The following is a 23,250-nucleotide window of genomic DNA, read 5'->3' on the forward strand; positions in this document are numbered from 1 at the left end:
AAAAATTACTAATATTTTAATGTTTTGTATCTTCATCTTTATCGAATTAAACAATCTGAAGTTTTATTTTTCTAGGTAAGGGACTTTCGCATTAACCCCTTAAGGACCCAACTTCTGGAATAAAAGGGAATCATGACATGTCACACATGTCATGTGTCCTTAAGGGGTTAAATGGATATAAAGGGACACGTAGTGGTGCTTATTGTCCACACATCAGTAAAATGGATGTAAAGGAACACGCATTTGTGTAATATATATACACACACACACACACACACACACACACACACAGTGAAGGAATAACCCCATCACTATCGGCTCCTTTCACATATCTGAATTCATGTTTATTTTCTTTTCGTTATTTGGTTCAGTTCCCGAACAGGGACCACCCCAGAAAACCATTAGAACATGGAACGTTAAGTATCTTGTACAAAAACCGCAACAGAACCAATTAATAGAATGCTCCACTGGGTGGCCATCAGTTCGTGCAAGCGAACACATGTGGTCGGGACAATGGATGGCGGTCCATCTTGTCTCCCGAACGCAGGCAGTGGGACTTTGCCGTCGAGTGCCTGAAACTAATTTTGTCCAGGCATTCCCGTGAACACTGGTCACCGTGGTCCTACTATCCATTCAAGTTCCTATACATCTACATGAATGGCGTTCGGAATATACGTACTACCAAACAAGGGGAGCATTCTTCACTAATCCAGTTTTGTATAACTTATGTGGTTTTCGTACAAAACCCCACGAACTGAGACCGGCTCTTGCCACAACTTCCCTGGAACTATTTTGGGCTTCAACCTCGTGACAGACTGGTCAAAACTTCTTCGCAATGGCAATCTAAAACTATCGAACCGATCTAGGTGATTTTTGGATATGTTGTTCACCCAATGTCAGGATCGGGACAGGGATCCAACACGCAGAGTACAAAGAGTGGAAAGGTACGTATACCGGGCCTTAGAATGGCCGGACTAACGTACCGAGAGTAAAGAATAGTCAGAGGCAAGCCGAGGTCGAGGGAACGAGAAGACAGATAAGCGAGAGACAAGCCGGTTCAAGGGATAACAGAGAAACAGGGTAGTACAACGAGCCGAGTCAAAACCAAAAGAGCAAACTAGAATACCAGAGCACTGAGTGACTAGACAAGCTAGAACCACGACAGGGCAATGAGCTGAAGTAAGGAGTAAGCTTAAATACCCTGGTTCTGGATGGAAATCACGCCTCTGAAAAGTACCGATTGGATATCGGACACTTGAGTGACAGATTGCTCGTGCTAGCGTCATGACGTCACGTATTGAGCGTCCTGCTAGAAAAGGACGTGGATTCCTCGCGGCCGGTGTTTAAGTGACTGGATGAACCGCGAGGAACGGAGGAGACAGCTCGCCTGGACGGATACACCACCAAGTCTCTACCTCCCTTAGAGGTAGAGGCCTCAGGTACCCTGACAGTACCCCCCCTCTCAGATACGCCCACCGGGCGGAATGAACCGGGGCGAGATGGGAAGCGAAGGTGAAATGCTCTGCGAAGGCGAGAAGCATGGACGTCCTCCTGAGGTACCCAACTCCTCTCCTCAGGACCATATCCCCTCCAGTTGACCAGATATTGCAATTTTCCCCTTGAAATTCTGGAGTCAATGATGGAGCTGACCTCGTACTCTTCCCGACCCTCCACCTGAACAGGACGAGGCGAGGAGACCTTAGAGGAGAATTTGTTGCAAATGAGGGGTTTCAACAAGGAGACATGAAAAGAGTTAGGAATGCGTAAGGCAGGTGGCAGAGCAAGGCGATACGCAACCGGATTGATACGAGTGAGAACCCTGTAAGGACCTATGTAACGAGGAGCAAATTTCATGGACGGAACTTTTAGGCGAATATTCTTAGTACTCAACCATACCCTCTCCCCAGGAACAAAAACAGGAGCCGCTCTTCTATGTTTGTCAGCGTGTTTCTTGAACAGCGAGGAACTATGTAATAGAATTTGTCGAGTTTGATCCCATAATTTCTTCAGGTTGGCGACATGATCATCAACCGACGGTATCCCCTGAGAAGAGGAAACCGAAGGAAAAATCGAAGGATGAAAGCCATAGTTCATGAAGAAAGGGCTAGAGCGAGTTGAATCGCAAACAAGGTTATTGTGTGCGAACTCCGCCCAAGGAATCAGACCGACCCAATCGTCCTGGTGTTCGGAAACAAAGCAACGCAGATACTGTTCGATCTTTTGATTAGTACGTTCAGCAGCTCCGTTAGACTGAGGGTGATAGGCAGAGGAAAAGTTCAATTTGATGCCCATTTGAGAACAAAAGGATCTCCAGAAACGTGAGACAAATTGAGAACCTCTATCAGAAACAATCTCTGAAGGGATCCCATGTAGGCGAAAAACTTCTCTCGCAAAAATCTCCGCCAATTCAGGGGAAGTCGGAAGTTTAGGTAATGGCACGAAATGGGCCATCTTGGTAAATCTATCCACCACCGTGAGAATAACAGTCTGTCTTTTGGAAGCAGGCAAATCAACGATAAAGTCAATGGACAAACAGGACCAAGGTTTCTCAGGAATGTCCAAGGGGTGTAACAGGCCACATGGGGATGCATGAGATAGTTTAGTCTTGGCACAAGTCTCACAAGCTGCGACGAACTCCTCAATATCCTTACGAAGTGAAGGCCACCAGAAATCCTTGGATATCAGAGAGTACGTCTTGCGAATACCAGGATGACCAGCTATTTTACTTTCATGAAAACATTGTAAGAGCTCCAGTTGCAGTTCAGGAGGAACAAAGTTTCTTCCCTCAGGAGTGTTTCCGGGAGCTAGATGTTGTGACTTCAAGATCTGGTCAAGTAGCGGGGAATGAATTTTGAGACTGGTATTAGCAATAATATTGCATTTGGGTACAATGGAAGACAAAAGTGGTTCTACTGAAGCAGAGGGTTCATATTGGCGAGATAGCGCATCGGCTTTAGAATTCTTTGACCCAGGTCTGTAAGTCAGAACGTAATTGAAATGGGTAAGAAACAACGACCAACGAGCCTGCCTGGAGGATAGACGCTTGGCCTCTCCGATATAAGACAAGTTTTTGTGGTCTGTCAGGATGGTAACAGGATGTAATGTACCTTCCAATAAATGTCTCCATTCTTTCAAAGCCTTGATAACCGCTAGTAATTCTCTGTCACCAATGTCATACCTGCTTTCAGTACCGGTCAATTTTTTAGAGAAAAATCCACATGGATGTAATGGTTTATCAACACCCAACCTTTGAGATAGAACAGCACCTAAACCAGTCTCTGATGCGTCTACCTCGAGCAAAAATGGCAGAGAGGTGTCAGGGTGAACTAAAATTGGAGCGGAAGCGAAAAGCTCCTTGAGAGTCTTGAACGCAAGGAGAGCTTCAGTAGTCCAATTCTTAGTGTCAGCCCCCTGTTTGGTCATGTTAGTGATAGGTGCAATAATGGAAGAATAGCCCTTAATAAAGCGCCTATAATAATTGGAAAAACCAATAAATCTCTGTATGGCTTTAAGACCTGTGGGTAAAGGCCACTCTAGAATGGATTGGAGCTTATCCGGATCCATCTTAAATCCCTCCCCAGAGATCACATAGCCGAGAAAGGTTACCTGGGTTTGATCAAAGCTACATTTCTCCAACTTGCAGTACAAGCCATGCTGGAGAAGCTTGTGCAAAACCCTCCTGACTTGTTTGTGATGAATCTCAATGTCACTAGAATGAATGAGTATATCATCTAGGTATACAATGACGCACTCTTGCTGAAATTCCCTAAGAACCTCATTAATCAGATCTTGGAATACTGCTGGTGCATTGCATAACCCAAAAGGCATGACGGTATATTCATAGTGGCCATATCGAGTATTGAATGCCGTCATCCACTCATGTCCCTGCTGGATTCTCACCAAGTTATATGCCCCTCTGAGGTCTAACTTGGTGAAAATTGTAGAGCCCTTCAAACGATCGAAGAGTTCGGTGATCAAGGGAATCGGGTAGGCATTTTTAATGGTTATCTTATTCAGACCTCGATAGTCAATACAAGGTCTCAAAGAACCATCTTTCTTTTTAACAAAAAAAAATCCAGCCCCGGCAGGGGAGGAGGACCTCCTGATGAATCCCTTGTCTAAATTCTCGTGAATATATTCCTCTAGGACTGAGTTCTCCTTTATAGATAATGGGTATACATGACCTCTGGGAGGCATGGTACCAGGGAGTAGGTTAATTTTGCAATCAAAGGACCTGTGTGGGGGTAAGGTATCGGCCTTCTTTTTGTCAAATACTGCCTTTAAATCTAGATACTGAGGCGGAATTTGTGTCTCTGTAGGATTGTCAGAGGTATTCGATGTATTAGTTAATCCAAGAGGTAAGACCTTCCGCAAGCATTTTTCTTGACAATTCTCTCCCCATGAAACTATCTCCCCTGATTCCCAATTAATAATAGGGTTGTGTCTCCTCAGCCAGGAGTACCCCAGAACTATGGGAATAGACGGAGAAGAAATGAGCATCAAGGATATATCCTCTTTATGCAAGATGCCAACAGTCAAGTTAATCGGTATGGTCTCATGAAAAATAACAGGCTCAAGTAACGGTCTACCATCGATGGCCTCAACAGCCAGAGGTGTCTCTTTTAACTGGGATGGAATAGCATGCTTGGCAGCAAAACCCTGATCTATAAAGCTCTCAGCAGCTCCAGAATCGATTAGTGCCATAGTCTTAACTACTCCCTTCTCCCACTTTAAAGAAACGGGTAACACAAGCCTGAGCTCCTTGTAGTTGTGAATAGAGGACAAAGTAGAAACACCCAAGGCCTGCCCTCTAGAGGAACTTAGGTGCGAGCGTTTCCCGAAAGATTGGGACAATTTAGGCGTAAATGACCCCTGACTCCACAATACATACATAAACCCTCCCTTCTCCTGTACTGTCTCTCCCTTTCAGTGAGATGAGTACTGCCTATCTGCATAGGTTCAGGAATACGTAAGTCTTCGAACTCAGATATTTGAAAGGTAGGCGCTAGTTTAAAGGAGGGTCTACGGGTCCTATCTCGAGTGTTCTGCCTCTCTCTTAAGCGTTCATCAATACGAGATATAAAAGAAATTAAATCCTCCAAATTTTCAGGGAGTTCTCTAGTAGCGACCTCGTCAAGAATTACATCTGATAACCCATTCAGAAACACATCTATATAAGCCTGTTCGTTCCACTTAACTTCTGCCGCCAAGGATCTGAACTCTAGTGCATAATCCACAAGTGTTCGATTGTCCTGTTTAAGGCGCAACATTAATCTAGCTGCATTGACCTTTCTGCCAGGAGGGTCAAAAGTTCTTCTAAACGCAGCTACAAAGGCATTATAATTATAGACGAGTGGATTATCATTCTCCCATAAAGGATTGGCCCATCTCAAAGCTTTTTCAATGAGCAGAGTAATAATAAATCCAACCTTTGCTCTATCTGTAGGATAAGAGCGGGGTTGTAGTTCGAAATGGATGCTAATCTGGTTTAGAAAGCCACGACACTTCTCCGGTGACCCGCCATAACGTACTGGTGGGGTAATACGGGAAGAAGCACCTACAGTGGCTACCTCTAGACCTGAGACTGCAGGAGAGATAGAAGGAGTACGTGTCTCCTCAGGTGGATTACTAGCACGAGACAAAAGTGCCTGTAGTGCCAAAGCCATCTGATCCATCCTATGTTCCATGGCGTCAAACCTGGGATCCGAAGAACCAAGCTGACTGTTTGTACCTGCAGGATCCATTGGCCCTGTCGTAATGTCAGGATCGGGACAGGGATCCAACACGCAGAGTACAAAGAGTGGAAAGGTACGTATACCGGGCCTTAGAATGGCCGGACTAACGTACCGAGAGTAAAGAATAGTCAGAGGCAAGCCGAGGTCGAGGGAACGAGAAGACAGATAAGCGAGAGACAAGCCGGTTCAAGGGATAACAGAGAAACAGGGTAGTACAACGAGCCGAGTCAAAACCAAAAGAGCAAACTAGAATACCAGAGCACTGAGTGACTAGACAAGCTAGAACCACGACAGGGCAATGAGCTGAAGTAAGGAGTAAGCTTAAATACCCTGGTTCTGGATGGAAATCACGCCTCTGAAAAGTACCGATTGGATATCGGACACTTGAGTGACAGATTGCTCGTGCTAGCGTCATGACGTCACGTATTGAGCGTCCTGCTAGAAAAGGACGTGGATTCCTCGCGGCCGGTGTTTAAGTGACTGGATGAACCGCGAGGAACGGAGGAGACAGCTCGCCTGGACGGATACACCACCAAGTCTCTACCTCCCTTAGAGGTAGAGGCCTCAGGTACCCTGACACCCAAATCCTTTTGTGGGGTTTCCATGTATTTCGGGGATACTTTTGGGGTGGTTAAGAATTGTTAGATTTTTCTGTCCTCATCTCTCAGGCACAGAGGATCACGGGAGGCAATTCCCTGTGTGTGTGTATATATATATATATATATACGTATAAGAAACCCCATGTTGGGGCTTTTGCATAAAAGGCTGTGTGTGGCCCTGAATAAAACACTCTTCTCCCAGCATTAGGCCATGGCTCATGTGTGAGGGGGTTTATGCTACACAGGCAATATTATTACTCTTGGATTATTGTCGTTATACTATTGGGAAAAGGGCATACGTGACGGTGATACATTTTGAGGTTTATATAGCATTATTCCGAGCGTTTTCTCTCTCTTATGACCCTTGATTGCCCAGGCAACTCCTTAAAAAATATTTAGAGAAGACTGATTTTATGTAGCTGCTGTTATCTTGTTACTGCTAACTTGTTAAAGAAAAATGAGAGACTGATAAAAGCAATTCAATAAATATCTAATGGAACACACCACACTGAAAGGGACACTGCAGACACCTAGACCACTTCAGCTAATTGAAGTGGTCTGGGTGCAGTGTACCTATTGCCCTTAGTGTTGCAATTCCAGAGAAACTGCAATGTTTACATTGCAGCACTAAGTCTGCCCTCAGTGACTGTCTTCCAGACAGCCACTGGGGGTGTTTCTGAATCCATACAGACCTTTGGTCCGGTATCGGACACTGGTCGTCCTTACGCTCTGCATGAGGACATCCAGCGTCAGATGTTTACCCAAAAGAAAGCTTTGATTCAATGAGGAGAGCTGAAGTGCTTTATTTCTCAATTCTGTATTTTGGTTACGCTGAAAAGATAATATAGATGATACAACATGCACAGAGTACAAAATGTAATCATGAGTTAGGAGTTTCACTTAGGAGAGGCACCAAGTTGACCTCTTGAAGCCTAGGTTCTGCAGCATGAGGTACTAAACTTAAAGATCCCACCGCACATACTGTGGGCTATGCCCACAAAACTAATGCCTAGAACACTTGTCTCTACCCTTTCGCAGCCTCAAGGCCCAAAGTGCACTAATTCACTAAAGGTGAAGTACTACTTATCTGTCCAGCCACGGCCCTTGCAAAAGTCAAAGATGATGGAGGCAGTGTGTGCTCAATCTGGAGACCCCACGATGCTGAACCACCTCCGGATCTCAGATTGCTACTGCAGCAATTAACCACCAAAGCTGATGATATGGGTATGATCAAAGATTTGGAGAATTCACTGTGCAATGACATTACCTATATCAGAGGTGACATGGATAAAATAATAGGTGCCAGTGTTATGGACCTGAAAAAAAAAAAAAAAAAGGGGAGAGTAGACGTAAGCCAGCTCCAGTAGCAGGATCAGGTGGCACACCTCCACAGGTACATCAAGGATATAGATAACAGGGGACACAAATCTCAGAGTTAGGGGTGTCCCAGAAGCATCAGGCTCTGAAAATATTATGCAAACTTTGCCAATTTTATTCAACAGAATAATGAACAGACCTGAAGACACAGCAGTTGCAGTCAACCGAGCGCACCGCTCCAACCAAACTCTAAAACCGCATCACTTAACACTCCTAGGGAGATTATCTGTAGACTTCACCAATACCCATTCAAGGAGGAATTGCTTTAAAAGTTTTTTTTTTGTTTTTTTTTGTTTTTTAAAGCCTGGATATTGGAAGCGATAACTTACAATGGCTACACCATCCCTACCTACCAAGACCTTTTGTGGTCGAATTTTCAGGCTCGGAGAACGCCAAAACCTCTCACAGAAGCTCTGAAATTCAATCAACTAAAATATAGATGGGGATTTCCCTTCAGCCGAACAGTCTATCACCATGGCATGTCATACACCAGACCTTGCAACATGGCTGAATATCCACGATTACCCTCCCACAAGATATTGACTGATCTCTACTTTACATGGTCTATTATGACATTCACAGGTTCCTGTGACGAAGCTCTCTGTAACCTGACCGGTTACCTCCGTCAAAGGACTGCTTCCTAGCTGCACTGGGTAGGGGAACTACCTCCGCTTGCTCCCAAGTACTTGACGGCCCTCAGTCCTGGGAGTTACAGTCCTTACAAGGACTTTCCCCGCTGCATTTTCCACCAGCTGCGTCAAGCTGGCACAGGGATTGACCCTTTGTTCTCCCCCAGTAACTGGACAAGACTGAGATTTGGAGGTACAAACACTGACAATGCGTTAAAGAAAACACACAGCTTTTATGCACAGACCCCCGCAGGAGGTCTCCATTCTGTTCCATACAATCCCAGGCTAGGGGGTTAGTTTACAGATAACCATCTCCCGCTCTGGGAGATACCAACTGCACAACAATTACAAACAGTAAAAACAGATTACGAATATGGAGGAACACTTAGGGGCTCCGTGCCCCGGGAAGGGAATGGGGTACACACATGAAACATACATCCCTGGATAGTCCCGGGTCCCAGCTAGGCCCCCAGCAAATAGCGGGGCTATCGGATGTACAGAGCCCAAGAAACCATCGTTTAAAATCTGGGCTCGAGGCTCTGTACATCCCCGAAATTAGTTTCACAGCGTTGCTTGGTTTATTCCGGCAATTTCAAGCTTTGCGCCTAAACCAAGCAGCCAATCCGGAAAAAGGGCGTGAACCAAACAGTGCCAATCAGTGCTCATGGAGGAGAGGGGTTTTCGCTACCCAATCAGGAGAAAGGGCGCAAAACCCCTGTGCACCAATTGGAACTAATTTCGGCATAAAGACTTCATGGTTCCCGGTCACATCAGCAGTACTTAGCCGTGAATGTTATGGAACTATTTTTGGCTAGGTGACCTTGCGGTTTCCAGACAACTTGGTTGGGGTTTTAAACCACTTTGCGACCCGACAGGAGAGCGCTTTTTAGAGGGAAGGTGCTTGAGACTTATGGGAACAAGTGATTCCTGAGAGCCAAGCGAAGCACCCCGTATTTTGGCCGCAGGATCTGTTAAAGGTTGGCCAGCAAAAGCACCAAACGCTCTGGAAAGATTTTGGGCTAGGACCAAGTGTGAAGCAGGTCAGAACTTTGCCCCAGTGGTGTTTCCCCTACACTGCATGAATATGAGCACTATTTGGACAACTTGGGCGCTCAGATCACATACATATTGTATGCCTTATTATGTTTTGGGGTACTTTTAGGTTTTTGGTCTAGCTCTCTGTTCCTGGGAGATAATTAACTTACCGGTCTTTAACTCAACTATCTCCAAGGCCCAGAGATTTCTGGGAGGGACTTGCATTGTATTATTTGAAGACCCCCTGCTGGGATCTGTGCATAAAAGGCTCATAAGTTTGGCTCATTACATTCAGTAGTTTTTGCAGAGGGTATTTTGATAGTCGGAGGGGACTTTAATACCACACCAGACCCACGACTTGATATTTTAAAGATTAAACATTCATGCAGATTCCAGACAGAGACATAAGATACGCACTTTGCTCCGTACAAATCCACTAGCTGTCTGTTGGCATATCCTAAACCCTACTTATTATATTTTTTTGTTAGACAATCCTATTCCCAGATTGACCTCCTACTCTTCTCCCAAAGACAGCTGCATCTTCACCACAGTGTGTCGGTTTTCCTCTGATCTGACCACTCCATGATCTCACGGACACTCTCACCAGAAACCCACAGCCATTTAACCAATTTTGGTAACTTTATTACTATCCTCTGAAATGCAAACTAAAAATCTTAGACTTTTAAATAAAATTACACCAGTGATGTATCCTCAATAATACTCATAAATGCGTAATATGTGGGGAGTTTGTAAAGCTAGGTTCACAGGCGAACAAGCAGAAAAATTAAGAAATACAGACTCTACTAAATAAATTGCAAACATTGGACCAACACCACAAGACCTTTCTCTCACCTGACCCTAAAGCTCACTAAAACTAGACAGAAACTCAACTCTAGACACTAAAACACTGTTCGATCCTGATCACACAAAAAAACCCAAAAAACAAACATTACCAATATGGTAATAAGTGTGGCAAACAGCTCACAAGGCACTAAAGCAACAACAAACATTTTTTTTCTCAAAATTAGGACTGAATCTGCTAAACACATAAATCACATAGCAAAGGAAGTCCATAATTTTTACACCGCCTATGTAACATACCAAAGAAAATTCCCTAACCATTGTGTGTCAGAACATTTCATGGAACATTGCAATTGAACATGTTAAGATTCATTGGAGGGGAGGAGATAAAGACAATCTGCTCAGTAAGACCGAGATGAGATGGATCTTCAATCTAGATACACTCACACCTAAAGGTCTCAATGCTGATTTTGAGATCAATTCTTACATCTAGGTTTTTTATTAAAGAGGCTTTATTCTAATGAATTTTCCATGTATTTCTATTATATTTCTCTACTTCTCCTGATTTTGCAAATTATATATCTATATCTATATATATATATATATATATATATATATATATATATATATATACACATATATACACATATATATATATATATATATATATATTTATATTTATATTTATATTGTATGTGGACTGACTGCTTATAATTATTAGAATGAGTCTTAGAATGTTTTTATCTCCCATTTTTCCTAGCCTATTGTATGGATTCAATTTTTTTATTTTATAGTTGTGATATATTCTGATATTTAAAATATCTAAGTGAATGTAATATTGTATGCATTTTAATCCATATTGTATGCAAAGGTTATTATGCCATATATTCGATATGGACTTTCATAGAACATTTAAACACCATAGACTGCTCGGCATAATTCAAGGAATCCCCTCCACGTCATTAATGACGAATGTGGAAGAAAACGGAGTGGAACTAACGTAAGGACGCAAGGCTGCCTGGCGATGGTTGCGTCTGGACGCCGAGGGGAAAAAAAGGGGAGGTTACTTTGCCTGATCATAAGACGGACAGCTTTAAATATTAATAGTTTGAGACTCGTTTATGGCCTGAAGATCGAAGCACATACTAGATCTGAAGAAGTATTTCATTTGTTTTATCATTTGATTTAAGAGGATAATTACATCCCAGACACACACATATAAACCCCCTCCATGACAACGGGTCACACTTCTCAGTTGTATCATTGTTTTGGATATTTGCTGTTTGTTTGAAGCTGCATGCGCGTGGGGTTTCAGTACGGTCTACCTCACATGGTTACAGAGCCAGTTACCCCCCTGCTAACATATTGCTTTATCACAGGGCTGGTCTGTTTGAGTGTAACCAGTATTAGGCAAACTGTGTTTACACTGCAATACCCATAATCCTCCCCTAACCCAGCACCGGACAATGCTCCAGATACTACAAGCAACCCCCAGGTTTGAGGCAAGGACGATGTACTCACCCCAGCAGCAAAGCCCAAACTCCCATCCAGAATCCGTCTCTGTGGGAACAAAGAAGACACAAAGGGTTAAGGTCTGCTGTGCGGTTACTAGTGCCAGTCTTCATATTCCAATAAAAATTCTGTTCACTTCCATATACTTTATGAATCGGGGGGGCTGCACCACCTTGTTCCCATTTTCCAATGAACTGATTCATTAATTACATGCAGAAACAATTATCCCCATAGACTGCTGAACCACAGACCAGGTATTATCATGTTATTATTTATATAGCGCCATCAGATTCCGTAGCGCTGTACAAAGGGACATTGAAGATTTTGTGTTTTTCTATTTATTTTACTCAAGGTTTCAGATAAGAATCGGATACTAAATTCTTTGAAGGAACCCCTTTCCATCACTGAACTCTTGTTTACGAAGAACTAAAACTGCGCAGATTTACAGAAAGCCACAACGCAGGTGCCTTTATGTTTTACGTTTATAAAAATACAGCCACATACGTTCTTCAAACATTTATGAAAAATAAATTGGTATAAAAGGGGTTAAATGCACAATCCTATCACCCAACGGTTTTGTAAGTTTGGGTGGTAGAAGGAGATTCAGTCCCCGGTGTCAGTTAAATTACCAAGCTGTCAGTAAGGACACGTTCAGCCGTGTCACACTAGATCACGGCCATGTGAGCCTTAGATCTCAATAGACATGCGGCATCTTGTGCTTGAAGCTTTGTGGACAAGTCTCCCCCTCTCACCCAATCCTGGCGAAGTCAATACAGGCACTCAGAACGCACAGCCTGGGGATAATGCATATTTCACCATTTTAATGTTGCTCTCCTTGGGGAAAAAAGTGGGTGCTTGACGTACCTAAAGCATCTTTATTACAACAAATACATCACTAAAAGTTGGCACATGGGGGAAAGCATGAGAATTAATTAGCCCCAGTACCGCACGTTTGATGCAATACACGTGTAGACGCTAGGCTTTTACCCGAATGCTAGGCCTCACGTTGCAGATTTTTTAAATCTTACTTCAGTTGCTTTACACACACCCCAATAAAAACAACAAAACTGCATTTACTGGGGTGAAAGATCTGTCACTTCTCAGTGAAACTTCTGCTTTAAAGGACAATGTTTAATACACAGTGTTCCATATTATTATGCAAATTATATTTCTCATTTACATGAATAATTGATGTAAATAACAGTCAGCATAATTCTCATGTTATCAACTATTAAGAATACAATTCGGTGTTTGCCACGAGCTCCCGACAGCCGGGCTGAAAACGGGGGAACAGAGGAGGCCTTATGGCCCAAACTCCTCTAAAGGTGCACCGCAGAATCGAAGGATACTACCCCGGGACCTGTCGGGGCCGAGAGAGCGGAGATCCGCGCGCGGCCTACAAGGGCTGGAGCCGGGGGGAGGCGGCCGCTCCCCCCGGTGCAGGAACCCCCAAGCGACTTTACTGCAGCCTGCCCCCCCCCCCCACTCACCGTCGGGGGATATCCCGGTCCCCATTGGAAGCATCGACCTAAACGGCACACGGACGAGTACAACCCACGGCGTGCAGGGGCAACAAGTCACCACAGCACTGCCAAGATGGCCGCTCCGCGCAGATATAAGGAGAGGGCAGCACACAACAAGCGGTCAACACCTCCACAGGAGACCCTCGACTGGCTTTGCCAAAGATTCTGGGACACGCTACACAAACGGGGAGCTACTTACCGACAAGCAGAATCAATAGTGGCAGCATGGATCCGCCCAGCAGCGAGACGCAGCCATTACAGGCGCTTACCCAGGGCCTCCAAAGCGGTCGTCCGGCAGTGCCGATTGCAGCGGTCCTCAAGGAGGAAATCACGCCCCAACTCCCTACCACATAATCCTGCAGCCGTTCTACAAGCGACGCACGCAAGGGCCTCACCAGACCAGACTACCAATACCCAACGCAACATGCTGCGGATCCCGGCGGACAACACCGCAAACCAAAAATCTGGGCAACAGCACACCCCTCAAAGAACCTCCGGAGCGGTCTCCTGGTATGACGACGCCAAAGCCACAGAGGGGGACTTTATCATACCGCCAGCTGGCGTGGGCTGAGTGTGTCTCAAGTTCTTACAGCCAACTGCCTTCATCGTGCTGACCTATGGGCTGTGGGTCTGCCTAGCCCTATTGATTGTACCAATGATTTCATGTTGTGGGTTCTGACTAATGAGCCACCTACCTAACCCATCCAAACCTCTGCAGGACTTCCTAACCTGTGAAACGTAGATACTGGCAAGCTTATATTCATATGTACTGTATACATAGCCAGAGAATTATAGTAATTAGCTTTATATTGTATGTATGATATTCCTGTCACTTGCATTTTTTGTCACCAATCTTACGCTTAGGAATGACATACTACTGCTCATGGGCGTAATTCCCTCAAGCTTCCTGTTAAGTTTTCTCCCCTTACTACTCATGCTCAAGATATGCTCGGTTTCACTGCATACATCTTCTTAGCCCGTCATGAACAGTGAGCTCCCTCGGATGTAAGCTTATATCTGTTCGGGAAATGCTAGCTTAGGCTGACCCATATAATGGGGACTTTATAAGTTCTTTTCACCCTAGCTAAGCTACCTTGACTTAATCTGTACCATGGGACCACCACCCCCTTCTATTCCACGCTTTAAGTAACGATACACTGCGTCTTACCTGTGACGAATCGTTCTATAGCATAGTCAGTTATTCTATAAACCTGCTTTGAGGGCCTGCTTTGGAGGCCTGCTTTAGAGGCCTGCTTTCAAGGCCTGCTTTCAAAGCCTGATTTAAAAAGAATACAATTCAAATTTTATTGAACGAACCTCCTAATGATAACAGTATTTTTTATGAACATAAACTTAAAATGCACTGTTCCAAATTATTCCGCACAGTAAGTTTCAACACTTTATAGGTTGTAAAGAACTGAAAATTGTCATTTGTTGTGTTTGCAGCATATTTACTGAAATTAAAAGCTATTTCAATCAAACTTATAACAACATTTTAACATTTTAAACATTTTAACAGGTCGCGTTACAATTTAACATGGGACCCCTTATTTGATAGCAGCTTCACAAGTCTTGCATCCATTGAATTTGTGAGTTTTTGGACATTTTCTGCAAGATGTCAGAATAGTCTCCCAGAGCTGCTGTTTGGATGTAAACTGCCTCCCACCCTCATAGATCTTTTGCTTGAGGATGCTCCAAAGGTTCTCAATAGGATTGAGGTCAGGGGAGGATGGAGGCCACATCATGACTTTCTCTCCTTTTATCCCCATAGCAGCCATTGATGCAGAGGTATTCTTTGCAGCATGAGATGGTGACTGGTCATGCATGAAGATGATTTTATTACGGAAAGCATAGTTCTTCCTTCTGTACCAGGGAAGAAAGTGGACAGACAGAAACTCCACATACTTTGCAGAGGTCATCTTTACACCTTCGGGGACCCTAAAGGGGCCGACCAGCTCTCTTCCCATGATTCCGGCCCAAAACATGACTCCACCACCGCCTTGCTGACGTTGCAGCCTTATTGGAACAGGGTGGCCGTCCACCAACCATCCACTGCTCCATCCATCTGGACCATCCAGGGTTGCACGGCACTCATCAGTGAACAGGACTGTTTGAAAATGAGTCTTCATGTATTTTTCTGCCCAATGCAGCAGTTTCTGCTTGTGAGCATTGGTTAGTGGTGGCCGAATAGAAGGTTTATGCAAAGTTGCAAGACTCTGGAAGACTCCACACCTTGATGTCCGAGGGACTCCAGAGGCACCAGCAGCTTCAAATATCGGTTTTCTGCTATGTAATGGTATTTTAGCAGCTGCTCTCTTGATCCGATGCATGGATCTGGCAGAAATCTTCCTCAATGTGCCTTTATCTGCACATCTCCGTCTGTGCTCTGAATCAGACACAAATCTCTTAATAGTGCGATGATCACGCTTAAGATTTTGTGAAATATCTAATGTTTTCATACCTCGTCCAATGCATTGAAATATTTCACTCTTTTCGGCAGCAGAGAGATCCTTTTTCTTCCCCATATTGCATGAAAATGGTGCTCTGCTTAATAATGTGGAACACCCTCCTTTAGTAGTTTTTCCTTAAATTGGGCTCACCTGGCAATCTAATTATCACAGGTGTCAGAGATTGTTTTCAGTGATCAAAAGAGCCCTGAGACACACATCCATGAGTTAATCTGAAAAACTAAATATTTAATCTTTGTGACACTTAAATAGAATTTGCATAATAATTTGGAACAGGGAAGACGAAGAAGAAGACGAAGACATAAAAATCACTATTTTTTTTTTTTTTTTAAAAAGTCTTTGGGAAGGAAATTAAAATCATTTTAAATACATAGAAATCACTATATTTTCTGTAAGCATTGCTGGTAAATGTGTATTCCATAAGAAAGAAAAAATGTACACTTCCCTATTAATCAAACTACATTAACATCACAATAACTGCTGCACAATAGTTCACTTGAACAGCAACATCTAATGCGAATGCCGGGGTCTGAATGCTGAGCGCCCCTTATACTCCGATAAAATATCCTGACTCCCAGCACAGAGAATGACACAGGGCTCCCAATTCCAACTCACCCATCAGCCTGATGGGGAGTGTGCCATGAACCCTCCAAATTTAGGACTGCATAGGAAAAAAAAAGTTTTTATTTATTTTATTTTTGTAAGTTTTCTATTTTGTCATACATCCAAGGCATTGCAGATGGAAAAACAAAAACTGTGTATATTATACAGTATATGGTGGTTGCATGTACATTGACCAGAAGGACATTAAGTTCGTGAGGAGACATTTTGAAAATTACAGTTGAGAACAAGTTGTGTATTGACACATACGACCTCCTCTAGTATAACCTTAGACATTCCGGACCACCCGAATCAAACCTATTAGTCTGGCTCCTGGGTATGTACCCTAAAATCATTATCAAGTGAGCTCTGGTCCTGTGAACTAATGCTGTCTATGCCTCCGACCCCTGAACCTTTGCCTCAATGTGTTCTGCAACTTCAAAGAAGTTTATTAAAACTTGATGAATGAAAAAGCAACATAAATACTGATGTGTGGCGTCCGCATTGCAGATGTGCTGGGAATATTAATAATCCCAGGTGTGGTCCCCTTTCTTACCCGACCTTCCCGGGTGCCCCACTCTCTCCTATGTATCGTACCCAGGGTTGCCATATGGAAGTGAATTTATGATGTTTCCATAGGGCTGTCCACATTAATTCCTCCATTTTGTGGAACTCATACAGTTTTGATACCATTCCCTCTTGGTTGGTTAACAGGGTGATTTCCACCTTCCAGCTATTACTGCTGTCAACATAAAATACATAAGAGAGAGTGTTTAAATTCTGCAGGGGAGATTGGGACATGGTAGCACAGAATGCCAATTTTAGTTTGCATAGTTGTTCAGTGATATTTGCTACAACTCTCAAAAATCCCAATAGATCCAGGCCTGACCACCATATGTGCTGGTATGTACCCGTGTCTCTCCCGCACAACTGTGAAATTTAGGAGTGGAATTTGTGTGGTTCCAGAGGAGTCACGTACCACTGTGAAATAAACTTGCAATTAATTTGCTGTAGGGGTATGCCAGAGTGGCATCTCATTGCTTTCGTGAAAAAGTGAGCCCAGTCCCTTTCCTCCTCCTGATTTGAAAACCAGTCCTTCCCTGCTCTTGTAAAATAAGGCAGACGTCTGTACATATGAGGTTGTATTAAGTGGCAACATTTAGAGGTCAGTTTCCTGGTTGTGGATGTAGAGCACATACTTTCAAATTTGGTTTCCTCCCTAGGTTTCCAGCTCTGAAGCACTATAGATTTCAGAAAATGTTTTAGTTGGTGGTATTGGCATGTCTGGGAAAGCGTAGGGTTATTGTTGTCCATCAGATCCAAGAGTGGTGCTGTTACCCCTGTGCTCATGACACTGGCCAGTTGGACACATGTAGTATGTCTCGAAGGGGGTTTAGTTTTCAAGAGTAATCCGGTCTTTCCAACCAGGAATAGAGGGTTATGAGAGATCGGGTATCTGGGTGAGGGCGTCAAGGTGTAATATTTTCCTCCATACTTTGATGGTAGCTGTAATAATCTGGAGCTCCGGAATCTTTCGTTCACCAGGAATGGAGAATAACCAGTCGTTTAGATTTGGTGAATGGTGAGTGTGGCGGTGTTTTCCCGGTGGTTCTTTTCCTCCCTTCCAGCTGCTTCCATCTGGGGCGTTGAGGTAAGGCCGGTTGTTGAATAGTCTCTGTAATATCGTACCAGTCCATTACATCAATGTTAGGTAGGCCCAGTTGTTTGGTGAAGTTTGGGACATCCATTGCGGAAGAGTGTATAGCTTGTGTGCCTTGATGGTTGGCGATGAGGGAAAATGGGTAACCCCAGCGATAATGCCCGCTTGTTGCCATACCTGGTTTAATGCCCGCAGTGCCCTTCTGCCGCACACGGTCATCCACGACAGGTCAGGTAATAGCTGTATTTTAGTATTGTAAAGGAATGCAGTTGATGGTCTCTTTCTCTGTTAAGTAATGAACCCGGTATTTAATATCACATGGAGCATCTTGTGCTAGGCCTTTAGGTCTGACAGCTCTATGTGTTCTGTCCAGCATAATTTAAATTTCTGTCAGTCTTTGAAGCACGTTGTTGAACAAGGTTTGTAGGATAGTATGCAGATCCTCCGTGGAATCATAGGTCTCCGGTAGGCCCCCGATATTATTCCTGCGAACTCTATTGTCCACATCTTCCACGTTCTTCATATTGTGTATAAGTTCAGAGTCCATCACGTCTTGGCATAGTTCTAGCCTGTGGATCCTGTCTAATATGTCTTTATCTTCCTCCAGGTCTCCCACTCTGTTTCCGACATGCCGCATATACAATGCCAGTGAGGAGATCCGGTCCTGGACCGAAGCTTCAAGCTGAGCCAGCATGGCGGCGAGATCATCTTTCGAAGGTAAGTTATGTAGTATTTTTTTTAGTTCATACATACTGGAAGTAGATGATTGTTCCGAGGGAGTCGGGCTACGAGAAGGGGAATCTTGTGGCAAGTTAGTGCCGCCTGTTTGTCTTCAGGGACGGCCACGAGTACCCTCACTTTGTCCCTGAAATACTTGTCCAGTTCTCGTGCTTTTTTTTCAGCTCAGTCCCCTATTAACACCAGGTATAGAAAACGGCAACTCTCGATTTCCTCCACATCTTCAATGATGCGAGAGGAAAGCACCAGAGAGAAGAGAGAGAATTAATAAATTCTAGACCAGGTCTGCCCAACAGGTATATCCCCAGATGTTGTGGAACTATAACGCCCATTATGCTTTGCATGCCTTTAAAATGCATTTAGAATGACAAAGCATCATGGGAGTTGTAGTTCTACAACATCTGGGGATCTACCTGTTGGGTATGCCTGTTCTAGAGCATCACTTTCAGCGGTTGTCTCATTTAAAACCTTTAGCTTTGAATGAGCCAATTGCCTCATTGTACTGGATAAAAAGCAGGTAAATAGGTTTTTGTTTTTTTTTCTCATATTTACTGGCTTCTTCTTTCTTAGGCTTTCCACACCCACTACAGAGAGAGCACATATCTAACCAATCAGTGTCCTATCCCTAGGAATGCTGGAAAAGTGCATTGAGCATTCCGACAGATTTACACATGCGCAGTTGGAAAATATCTTTACCCTTACAACATCGTGTGTATATAGGTGTGAATGACTTGCTAGTTATGTGTGTATGTGTGAGCAGATAACATTTTGTGTGAGAAAGAGTGGCTTAGGGATGAACTAAGGGAGCGTGTTTTTGTATTTCAGTGGCTAACGTTATGTATAAGAAAGAGTGACTTTGGCAGCATTTGTATGTGTGCGCGCGCATTATTTACTTATTTGCCTGGTTTCCAGAGGAATATCTCTGAGCCCTGAGCTATAGACACATTCAATGTTATAAAGTATGAGAATGAAGGTTGATGATGGATGCGGTCTACTAACCTCACCACTGGAGAAGATAAACACCAGGGCAGATCCTGCTGCCGTCAGTCCCCACGTAAGCAAAGTCCCTAGGAGGGACTGCATTACAGGACTGACCCCTTCGATCATCTTGATGGACACTGAAAAAAAAAGGAGAAATAAAAAGTCAGTATATCAGCAAGTAAAAACAGGATGTGTAAATAGATCAGTGCAAACCCCAGGCGCCATCTGACTTTGACAATCTATACTCTATTAAGAAATGCAAAGGCAGCTCCATTCTGCAGATTAGCAGATGGCAAACGAAGCTGTGGACATTCTGCATGACGTATCCCCTATGGGTTCCACAGACATGGGAGCTAGAAAACTAGATAGAGTACAATATACACAAAAACAAAAGTTAAAGAGAGTCCGGCAAGTGAGCGGAGATCGAGGCACTGAAGCTATTTTTTACAAAGGTAGATAGCCTGTGAGCTTACAATCTGAAGCATATAAAGGGGATTTGAGACCAGAGGAAGCAGGGGAATTAAAGGAAAGTTGCATCCACTGTTAATGTGTAAATGGAATGAGGGGGGAAATATAGTAATATCTCAAGTTGCTGGAGAAGCCTGGATGGGCAGGTGGTCCTTAGAGAAATAAAGAGTTTTTGCTTGTGAGGCTGGGTTTGTGAATCAAGGGGCAAAGGATGGAGAGAGAGGGGGTGGGTAGAGTAGACAATTGTAAAGTTTACTAAATTCTATCACCCCAAATATTATCCCCTTAAGGACACAGCATCAGAAGCTAGACATACACTTAAGGACACGAGCGATTTGTGTTCAAACACAATTTGCATGTTTCCTCTTTATTGCACCAACACATATTATATATCATTTTTTTTAACCCCTTAAGGACCAAACTTCTGGAATAAAAGGGAATCATGACGTGTCACACACGGCATGTGTCCTTAAGGGGTTAAAGGACAAAAGGGGCTTAAATTTGATGTGACATACATATTATAAACAAAATGAAGGAAAAAAAAAAACACTCCACCCCGCCCCCCCCCCCCACAGTTTTTGCAGTATAACTTGCATAATATGTCCAGTTTATGAAAAGTAATTCAAAATAAATCCATTTGTGTGTCTTAATTTATAGAGTACATAATATGTGAAGGATGTCAGTGTATTTTCAAAGTTACAGGATACAAAATACAAGGACTAAAATAAAATTTCAATGTGAAACAATTTTAGAAGTTGGTATTTGTCTTGTAAGTGTAATAACATCACAAAAACAAAATTGCCACACAAAAGTATATATTTATATAAAGTAGACATCACAGGCTATTTACCTAAGATTGTTTTGACACTTATGTAGCCATTTCATCATCACCAATATTTGCTAAATATTTAGCAAAATTGTGTTTTTCAGATTTTTGACATATACACATAACAAGGTTTTTTTTTAATGTGTATTTCATAAAGTTGGTGTGTGCTATTCCAGTACAATACCCCACATTGTGTTCAGCTACATCTGTCAAGCACAATGATAACCTTATTATATGCATTTGCCACTATTCTGTGCAGCTACAATGCCATATAAGAGACAAGGGAATTTCAGTTTCTATGGTTAGAATTTTCATAGATGGATTTGATGATCCTAGGTCTCATTTTGGGGTATTATAGCAGTGTGACTGTTCAAATAACCCCACAACGGCCTTCCATTTGATAAAGCAGACACTCTAGGGTATCTTATATGGTGTATATTGTGCCTTAACTTGTTGCCATTTTCCACAAATGTATGTCAAAGCTTGTGGTGAAAACAAGAATTTTTTACATACATGTTATTTTGTACATTTAATATGTACCACTGTCACAAAATCCCCCACATTATGCTCAGTTACATTTTCTAAGTAAAACAATATGCCCAAAGTATGACCTAGACATTATTTTGTGAAGTTACAGTGCTGTAAAGAAGACATGACAATTTCAGATTTTTAAGTGTGAATTTTTAAACTTTGTTTTAGTGGGTTTGTGTTTCATTTTGGGGCATTTTTTGCAGGTTGCCTATTCAAATTACCCCATAAAGGCTTAGCATTTCTTAAAAAATAAAATAAAAATTTGTGAGCATAGTGGTAATAAGCATTTTTTCCGCCTTTTTGACACACAGTGAGTTTGCACATAATATTTTGCAAACCTTAAGTGTGCTACGGCGGTATACTTTATATGTTGATCAGCTATGTCGTCTGAGTACAGCAATACCCCCCGTATGTACCTTTGCAAGTTTTAATCGTATTTTAGTAATCAGAATTGTTTTAGTCGACTAATTCTTCAGTAGATTTTAGCTGACTCGACTAATATCTAATTGTTTTAAAGCCTCATCTGTCCATTCCCAGCCCCTCTGTGTCCTTCCAGGCCCCGTGTTTCTACCCACCAGTGTCCATTTAGGTGGTAAATTTCAATTTAGTTTTATTTTTAGTCATAGTCATTGAACTGAAAAAAATATATATATTAATGTTTTAAGTCTGAATTGTTTTAGTTTAAGTCTAGTTTTAATTGACTAAATCTAAAAAATGTTAGTGGACTAAAATTATTAGTCGACAAAATTAACACTGCAGTGCAGGCAGGCAGGCAGGGGGTTAAACTTTACTAGAAAGTGGTGGGATTTTAACAATACACAATTTATTTTGCAGTGAGAAAGGGACCTACAGCCATTTGTCTCCCTCCACGTCACTCTGAACACAGAAGTGCAGTGAGGTGGATCAGGAGTCCCTGCAGCACATGTGATCCCTTTGACAAGGAGGCAGACTGCAGCAGCATTAACCCAACGATTGCTGTAATCGCGGCGATCTGGGTTAATTTTAGTAAATAACAGAAATGTTCTGTCATGCAAGGTTAGGACTACATTTACGGAAAATTTCCATCTAGTGTTGTGACGGGGTTAAGAACTACACTATATGAACTAAAGTATTAGGACACAGCTCTTAATTATTGAATTCAGATATTTTAGTCAGATCCATTGCCACAGGTGTATAAAATCAAGCATGTAGTCATGCAGTCTGCATTTACACAAATTTGTGAAAATTAAGAGCTCCGTAAGTGTAAGCGTGGTACTGTAATAGGATGCCACCGTTGCAATAAGTCAGTTCATGAAATTTCATCCCTGCTAGATATTAGACCGTCAACTGCAACTAGCAATATTGCAAAGTCGAAGCGTTTAGGAATAGCAGCAACTCAACCACAAAGCGGAAGAACATGCACATAAAGTCACCAAGTGGTCACAAAAAAAGTCGCAAAGCACGGCTTATTCCATAGCTGAAGATTTCCAAACTTCCACTGGCATTAATATCAGCACAATAAGGAGCTTCATGAAAACTGGTTTCAATGGTCTAGCACACGAGCCTCACATCACCAAGTACAATGTCAAGCTTCAGGTGTGGTGTAAAGCATGCCACAACTAGACTCTGGAGCAGTGGAAGTGACGAATTACGCTTTTCTGTTTGGCAGTCTCATGGGTGAGCCTGGGTTTGGTGGATGCCAGGAGACAGTTATCTGCCTGGCTGCATTGTGCCAACTGTAAAGTGTGGTCGATGAAAGATAATGGCATGTGGCTGTATTTTATGAGT

General features: G+C 42.9%; 1 protein-coding gene across 1 annotated transcript in view; it reads right to left on the minus strand.

Moving 5' to 3' along the window:
• Positions 1-23,250, minus strand: part of SLC39A11 (solute carrier family 39 member 11) — a 308,809-nt gene that overhangs the window by 270,872 nt on the left and 14,687 nt on the right. The window contains exons 2-3 of the mRNA XM_063456363.1: positions 19,677-19,795; positions 11,698-11,736 (exon numbers count right to left, since the gene is read on the minus strand). Of these exons, the coding sequence (XP_063312433.1) occupies positions 11,698-11,736; positions 19,677-19,784 (147 nt within the window). The 5' untranslated portion in view covers positions 19,785-19,795. The remainder of the gene's footprint in view (positions 1-11,697; positions 11,737-19,676; positions 19,796-23,250) is intronic.

This window comes from Pelobates fuscus, chromosome 5, assembly GCF_036172605.1.
Source record: "Pelobates fuscus isolate aPelFus1 chromosome 5, aPelFus1.pri, whole genome shotgun sequence".
In the NCBI taxonomy this organism is placed as follows: domain Eukaryota; kingdom Metazoa; phylum Chordata; class Amphibia; order Anura; family Pelobatidae; genus Pelobates; species Pelobates fuscus.